At 32.0% G+C, this 8,902-nt stretch overlaps 1 protein-coding gene across 2 annotated transcripts in view; it reads left to right on the forward strand.

Moving 5' to 3' along the window:
• IL7 (interleukin 7) overlaps positions 1 to 7,364 on the forward strand; it is a 67,142-nt gene extending 59,778 nt beyond the window's left edge. For both annotated transcript variants that reach the window (XM_032250753.1, XM_032250752.1), the window contains 4 exons: positions 281 to 361; positions 1,758 to 1,889; positions 3,865 to 3,918; positions 6,264 to 7,364. In XM_032250753.1, the coding sequence (XP_032106644.1) occupies positions 281 to 361; positions 1,758 to 1,889; positions 3,865 to 3,918; positions 6,264 to 6,383 (387 nt within the window). In that variant the 3' untranslated portion in view covers positions 6,384 to 7,364. The remainder of the gene's footprint in view (positions 1 to 280; positions 362 to 1,757; positions 1,890 to 3,864; positions 3,919 to 6,263) is intronic.
• The last annotated feature ends 1,538 nt before the right edge of the window (positions 7,365 to 8,902 follow it).

Raw genomic sequence — 8,902 nt, forward strand, 5'->3', positions numbered from 1 at the left:
CTTTTATTTCCCTACATGAGCCAGATTATCTTAGTGAATTCTGGGATTCAATTATAGGATCTGGGAGGGGCTCTAATATGGGAGGGTTTGTGTATACACTTATTTATCCTTCAACTATAGAAAACTATGCTTCATGTATAGTAAGCTAAGCCAGGCAAAAGTTATTTTCCGTAAAATGCACATATAAATACCAGATATTATAAGATTATTATTTTTATCATTACTAGATATTAGAAAAGTACTCAGTTTTAACCATATTATTTTATGTTATTTATTACAGGACAGCATGAAAGAAATTGGTAGCAATTGCCTGAATAATGAATTTAACTTTTTTAAAAGACATTTATGTGATGATAATAAGGTAATGATAATTATTTGGAGTTTGTCATTCAAGCTTGATTTTATAAAAGCTTATATTTTTTTGTGCCTCTGTTAGACAATTACATGAATACTATTAATATATGCAGTCTGGCCACATAATTCCCACTGATTAAATCATACTATGGTCCTCTTTTATATTTTCATTTTACAAATAGCCCTGTGCTTATTAAATAACAATTTTCTTTTCTGTTTTACTATTCTATTTTTTACCTTGAAAATACTATAATTGTTGAATTCAAAGACACATCTGTCTCTTATTTCTAAATTTCTTGTATTGTTTTTTTTTTTTTTATTTTTGAGACAAAATCTCACTCTGTCACCAAGCTGAAGTGCAATGGTGCAATCATGGTTCACTGCAACCTCTGCCTCCCAGGTTCAAACAATTCTCCTGCCTCAGCCTTCCGAGCAGCTTTGACTACAGGCATGTGCCACCACACTCACCTAATTTTTCTATTTTTTAGTAGAGACTGGGTTTCACCATGTTGACCAGGATGATCTGGATCTCCTGACCTCATGATCTGCCCACCTCAGCATCCCAAAGTGCTGGGATTACAGGTGTGAGCCACCGCACCCAGCCTCTAAATTTCTTATACAGAAAAATACTTGTTAATGTGATTGCTTGCACACATACAAATATAAGTCATTTGTATAATTTAGCTGGAAGCATCTTGAAGATGTTTCTTTCAATATTTGCTTATCACTAAATGATTATCACCTCTAGTTGGCATATAATATTACACTTTGAAAAACCTAAAAAGTTTATGCCATTTCTCCCTATGGAAACTAGTGTGCTATTTGATAGTCTTTTTAAAATTCACAGTAGCTAAGTTAGCCTCATAAATTCTTTTTTTAGTCCTTAGCTTTCTTTTTTAGATTTAAAAATAAATTTTTAATTTCTTAATTTAATTATCTGAGAAACTTACATTTTAGGTGACTGCAGTCCTTTATTTTCCTATTATCAGCTATTCATCCATAGGTCAGAAGACGCAAGAAATACTAAGAAAAACCATACATACCTCTTATAATACATTGTTGCTTCCAGAAGCCTTCTCCTTTGGTTATTATGCTTAAAATCAAATGATCTTATAACATGTTCACCCACAAGCGATAAAATCACATAGGCATAATAGAGGAAAGAAACTTTAAAAGTCAAGATAATCATTAAACCAAGTTCTATGCACTTCATGCTGTCACCTAGGAGCTAAACAGTTTTAGTTCTGTAACTTGTCAGTAACGTGATTAGCTGGAATAGAAAGCTGGGGTGGAGGTGGGGCATTACTCAGCAATACAGCTCAGGCTCTAGGCTCCTTAAGAAAGCTGATCATTTCTTAATATTTTATTTGAACCACAGCCCTTCTGACTTTTTCCTATAATAGGAAGGTATGTTTTTATTCCGTGCTGCTCGCAAGTTGAGGCAATTTCTTAAAATGAATAGCACTGGTGATTTCGATCTCCACTTATTAAAAGTTTCACAAGGCACAACAGTACTGTTGAACTGCACCAGCAAGGTAAGCTAAGGACTATTTACTTTAAATAAAAATATAAACCACTCCTGTGCCAAGATACTACAATTCTCTGATGATCATATCCATTATCATAGAATCCTAAGTGCTTATTATCATCTAGATTTGAAGTATTTTTTACTCAATTCTAGAAGAGGAAAGACTCAGTTTGGAAATACCTATGTATCTCTTGGCTAGAGTGAAATGTTTGTGAAAGGGGAGTAACAAATAAATAAATAAATGCTTCATTGCCATAATAACTTCCAAGGATACTAGTGTGATATATTGGGTGGAGAATGGTAAATTTCTATCTCTAAAACATATTAATAGTTTTTATCCATATTTGTATACATTTATAAGAACTCCTAGTCAATAAAACAGAAAATCAAATGTATTTAACAAATATCTTTATATGCTTAAATTAGGCATATACATGTCCAACAACTTCCCTTTATTTAAATAATTTTGATACAAATAGGACTAATTTTTTCCTACTTTTCCACTAGTGGTTATGAACTAAAACAACAAAACCAAATATGGAAGACATTATCTAGAGACTAGACAGCAGCTTTCTTATCTACATATGCAGAAAAATATAGTGTCTACATTGTAGGATTTGAAAGGATTAAATGACATAACACATATAAAGTGCTTAATAATAAAAAGCTTTCAATGATTAATACAATGTTTTATTTTATTTTTATTATTCACCTCTTTATAGATTTTACCAACTGACACACAATATCAAAAGGTTATTTTATGGTTTTAAATGTTTTCCTAAATAAAATTTTTATGACTTAATAAGAATTTTGTTTTGTTTGAGCAGTAGTTTCCCATAGAAGGTAAAATGGTAAGATTATCTTTGAACCCTATTGACAGTGATAAAAATGTAGATTATCTATTGTATAACTTGGGCAACCTCATTTATCATTGCTTTATGTGCTTGATGGAAGCCAGTGTCCTCTTGGTGTGCTGGATTTGCCAAGCTTATTTCCAATCTTGGGCCCTTACCTTTGTTCCTGAGAGGGCATTTCTACTTTTTTTTCCTATAAATTAGGTCTATTTGGTTCTATGCCTTCAAGGCTTAGCTCAAGATTCATAAAGACTTCCTACTCTAGTCTACCATTCTTCATTCCTACTTACAGTGATTTCAAAGTACTGTCTAATGTAGATAGGTTTTATGTTGCTTGTACATCCAATTAATTAGTTGTGACTGTTGAAAACACTATGTTGATTATAAGCCTCCAGTCTCGTCTCAACTGAAAAGAGTGTAAAACAGACAACTGATATCACCTCTTGGTCTAGGAAGGGGTAAAGGTCTTAGTATGTTAAATATTTGTGATTCTTTCTCTTATGTGTTGAGCTTTCTGTGGGTCATCATGTTCCAAAATTAACTAACTATAGATAAATAAAATATGCAAATAATTTAAATTAAATTATACTACAACATTAATTAATTTGACACAAGTCACCTTTTTCTTGAAATAACAAGGCAAGGTATTAAAGCAGTCAGCTACATTAAATTTTCTTCATGAGACAGGGATGTTACAAGCTTTTTACTATTACTATTACCATTGTTTTATTTCGTTTTGTTTCTGATAAGTGTAGCTTAATAAAATGTATGGCCAGGATTTAACAATTTCTTGTTAACTTTATTTTTATATTAATTAAAATTTAAGTTTTATCTCTGCTAGTATACCCTACTATGTTAATTTTTCATACCTCACAGCAGTTAACACAGTGCTAGGCATATCTACAAAATTATGGATCCTGGGTATTCAGAAGATTGAACTCTCTTGCTTCTTCCTGACATTCCATTTCTAAATCATATTAATATTTTGCTGTCTTAACAATAAGAAATTTAAAGTAGAGTCTCAAATAGATTAGACAAGTTGAAGGTAATATGAAAATTAGCAATTACAAACAATTGGAGGATCAATGAAGAACTATTCAGTATTATAAATGTGACTTTGTTTTTAAGGTTAAAGAAAGAAAACCACCTGCCCTGGGTGAAGCCCAACCAACAAAGAGTTTGGTGAGAATAATTATATAATTTTACTTATGGTTCATCAGCTCTTTACTCACCTTAATTCTTAATTTTTCATTTTGAATTGTTTCTTTTTTATAGCTGGCTTTGAAATGATTTATTATAACATTGATAAAAGGAAAAGTGAGGTGCCCCTCAAAACTGGGAGTCTTTTAAATTGCATTTTATAAACCCATTATTTTAAAATACAAGCTGTTAGGGCAAAAATCAAAGCATAACTTTTTAAAAAGGCAGCAACATTAAAATATTGTAGCTAGCAGTAAAAGACATGAACAAATAATTTATATAGGAGAAAATAAAATAGATGACAAATGCATGAAGAAAAATAATCACCCCTGTTACTTTGTAAAGAAATAAACATTAAACAATAAGGACCTATCTTATACCTCTTTTATTAGTGTAGATTGTACAGTATAGATAATATATAATAGTATACAAACACTATATATTTATATGTATACTACTAGATATTATTAGAGAAATTATACAATAATATGAAAAATATTTATGAATGACTTAATAAGGCAGAATACTTAACTGAATCTGACTAAACTTTAATATGATATAGGCATTAATTAGGCTGAGGCATAGAAAAATGAGCATATCTCGTTCATAAAAGTGATGGCTTGTTTTACATTTCCATTACTTGACCAATAGCTTTATGGCAACATGGAAATTCCTTACTCTTTTCAGAAAAGCAAAGTCAGTCTGTACACTCTGGGACTTAGGAAACTCTAGGGATTCCATACAAAGTGGAACATCTGAAATAAATACAGGAGCTAAAAGCAATATAAACACTCTGAAGACTTTTGACTAAGAGAATTTGGAAAGAAAGTTCAGAAAAGAAAGAAAACAACTGTATTCCCAGGCTTACAGGCGTAAAAACAAGATTCCCTATTTTTGTCTTTTCAGTGAATGCTTATTCTTGGTCTCTGAGGAAAAGTATGAAATGTTCACATCTATATATTTCAAATCTGCTTAGGCAAGATTTGAAATATATAGATGTGATATATATTTCACATTATGTATTTGCACTTAAAAATTTCAATTTGCACTTAACAAATTGTCTGGGACCCCTTATTGGAAAGAATATGAAAAGTTTGCCTTTATATTTCCCTTTGAGATCTGTCATTTAATGTTTGAAATGTATTCTTTAAAAAGTATGTGCTAGTGTTACTAAATGCATGACAAAAAGAGATATGAGTCTGTAGCCAAATTAAAAATAGGAGAGAGAAACTCAAGATTCTGTCATTATGTTTACTTGACATACGACCTTAGCAGCTTATTTATGTTCCTTGCAGATTAGTTTCTTCATCTGTGATATGAGTTTAAATCATCAAGTTCAAAAGATTGTTAAGCAAATAAAATGAAGTATGTAAAACACTGAGCACAATACATAACTTAGAGAATACCCAATAACTTGTTATCTAAATTATCTAGTTACCCAATAACTAGTTATAATAACTAGTTATTATAGGTTTTATATTGCTTGCAATCCAATTACTTAGTATTGATTGTTGAAAGCACTATATTGATTTTAAGCCTCAAGTCTGGGCTCAACTGCAAATAGTGTAAAACAAACAACTGATATCACCTTTTGGTCTAGAAAGGGATAAAGGTCACTGGTATGCTTTATATTTGTGATTAACTAGTTGTTATCTAAGTGAAGAATTAATCTACCCTGCACTGTTCCCATTCTCACAGTTCAGAGGACTCAGAGAAATATTACTGAGTCTATGCAGAGCTACTCCTTTACATGTCTTTTCATGCCAGGTATCTCTTTCTTCCTATTTGTTGTACAGGTAGCTCTTTTTAAGATTCTCATTAGGTGCTAAAACCTAGCTTATGAGGCAGGCATCTGACATATTCTGGTGAAGGTTAATTGTTGGGGTAGAGCTTAGGGCACAAGCTCCATCTGTTATGTATATATCCCTATTAATTATCTTTGCCAAAATAATCTATTTTCAGAGTCAATTATTCTTTCCACTAAAAATACATTTTTCTACATTAAAGAAACTCAACTAAGTAATCTACAACTATAATGAAAGTTCAAACAGTATTATTATGTCCACTGTTAAAGTGTGAAAATGGCAGTCAGCTGATGTAGCTCTTTGGAGAATCCTAAATCTTTAATCTCCTTGAATTTAATCAACCTTAAATTTTCCAAGTTATCATAATGATAGTCAGAAATCATCATTTTTAAAATGTCACACGAGATTCTACCTTTTCATTGCACCAGTTTTCAATATAAAGTAATATGAAAATTTGAGTATTTTAAAATACATATTTTTGTAAAAATGTGAAGTTTAAACTTCTTAAAATCTATTCTCTAGGAAGAAAATAAATCTTTAAAGGAACAGAAAAAACTGAATGACTCATGTTTCCTAAAGAGACTACTACAAGAGATAAAAACTTGTTGGAATAAGATTTTGAGTGGCACTAAAGAACACTGAAAAATATGGAGTGACAATATAGAAACATGAACTTTAGTTGCATCCTCCAAGAATCTATCTGCTTGTGCAGTTTTTCAGAGTGGAATGCCTCCCAGAAGTTACTGAATGTATCCTGGTCAAAATGGATTAGTTCAATTGAGAAATACATCATGTCTTACTAGAAGATGGATACAAACAATGGAAACTGAATGATGCAGTCAACAAACTATTTCATATGTATGCGAACATACATCAATCAGTATAATTCTGTACTGATTTTTGTAAGACAATCCATGTAAGGTATCAGTTGCAATAATACTTTTCAAACCTGTTTAAATATTTCAAGAGAAGGCATTAAATCTATGAAGTATTAAAGGTTTCAAAGACTCAAAATTGACATTGCTTTACTGTCAAAATAATTTTATGGTTCACTATGAATCTATTATACTGCATTAAGAGTGGAAATTGTCATCTTCTGTGCTGGAGATGTTTTAGGGTTAACAATGATATATGAATAATGCCCATGAGAATAAGAGAGTCATATACCTCAAGGAAGCAACAGCATAACAAATTCCAAGATATGTAAGAGAGATTTCAAGAGATGTAATTAATCATGAATGTGTAACACAGTGCCTTCAATAAATGGTATAGCAAATGTTTTGACATGAAAAAGGACAATTTCAAAAAAGAAACAAATAAATAAATTTACCTAATCTAAGGATGCTAAACTTTAGCACTGAGTTACTTTGTCATTTATATAGAATATAACTTGTCTAAATAAGTTGCAATTTGGGAGGTATATTTTTAAGATAATAATATATGTTTACCTTTTAATTAATGAAATATATGTATTTAATTTTGACACTATATCTGTATATAAAATATTTTCATACAGCATTACAAATTGCCTACTTTGGATAACATTTCTCCTTTGATAAAATAAATGACCTATGTATTAACACTGCCACATTCAGTTAATAAATCCCAACAGAATTTTTAAGATGAGATTTTTAATATTATGCTGCTATTTGATTTCCTGCTTTCATTGAATATATGACCTTTAGTAGCCTATTACCAAGAATCAGCATGAGACTTTACCTGCAACAGATGCTGGAGAGGATGTGGAGAAACAGGAACACTCTTACACAGTTGGTGGGAGTGTAAATTAGTTCAACCATTGTGGAAGACAGTGTGGTGATTTCTCAAGGATCTAGAAATAGAAATTCCATTTGACCCAGCAATCCCACTACTGGGTATATACTCAAAGAACTATAAATCATTCTGCTATAAAGACACATGCACATGTATGTTCACTACAGCCCTGTGTACAATAGCAAAGACCTGGAACCAACCCAAATGCCCATCAATGATAGATTGGAAAAAGAAAATGTGGTACATATACACCATGGAATACTATGCAGCCATAAAAAACAATGAGTTCGAGTCCTTTGCAGGGACTTGGATGAATCTGGAAACCATCATTCTCAGCAAACTGACACAAGAACAGAAAGCCAAACACCATATGTTCTCACTCATAAGTGGGTGTTGAACAACGAGAACAACACGTGGACTCAGGGAGAGGAGCATCACACACTGGGGACAATTGCGAGGGGCGGGGGAGAGACATGGGGGGGGGGGGGGGGGGGGGAGGTTGGGAAGGGATAACATGGGGAGAAATGCCAGATATAGAATGTACCTAAAGTAAAATAAATAAATTAAAATAAATAAATAATTAAATAATTTTAAAAATGCAGCCAAAAAAAAAATTCTTTTTAGTCTTTCAAAAGAAACCTGTTTGGAAATGTCTGCAGTCTTCATTCACTGGTAAAGGGAAAGGGAAATACTATTGTAAGCAGGCCAAAATCCACAAATAGCTTTCAGTTTGCATTGCACCGAATTCACATACTTCATGTTCTTTCTCGGTGTCATCACCATCTAGTTACACGCTGATCTATAGAAGATGCTCCAGTGACACTCTCACTGTGTGTTGGTAACACTTTCCTGCCTTCTCTCACTTTCCCTGACCCATATGACATTTTACCTTCACTGGTGCATTAGCCGTATAGAATTATATACACTTGCATAGAATTTACTGAATTGCCCCATTAACAGGACTTTGAGTCAAGTGTTTTTTCTGTTTAGTTGTCACTGTTAACTTCAAAAATAGCTGACTAATACTTTTTAGAAGCAAATGATTCTTCTCCAAGCTTTCTTTCTTCAATTTCTAAGTAGGCTATGCTCCTTCCATCATAAAACGTGGTCAAATATGTGGTACACTTCTACCCTACGCACTGGAGCCGTTGGTAAACCATTAGTTAGAGAAATGAGGAAATTTACATTTCTAAAGGTAAACTCTTGAAACAGTCCTTGAAAATGTTTCCTTGAAGGCTATCTACAATGCTCCCTAATAGTATTAAAAATATACTCTCTTTGAGATTGTGGCACAGTATTTTTTTTTTAAATGCTTGTTTGAAAACGTTATTAAAATTTTCTTCCTTGGTTTCTGTTATTTGTTATAATAGATTTGAATTTTTGAGAAA

The sequence above is a fragment of the Sapajus apella genome, unplaced genomic scaffold (genome assembly GCF_009761245.1).
Source record: "Sapajus apella isolate SASKATOON/1434 unplaced genomic scaffold, GSC_monkey_1.0 scaffold3, whole genome shotgun sequence".
Lineage (NCBI taxonomy): Eukaryota > Metazoa > Chordata > Mammalia > Primates > Cebidae > Sapajus > Sapajus apella.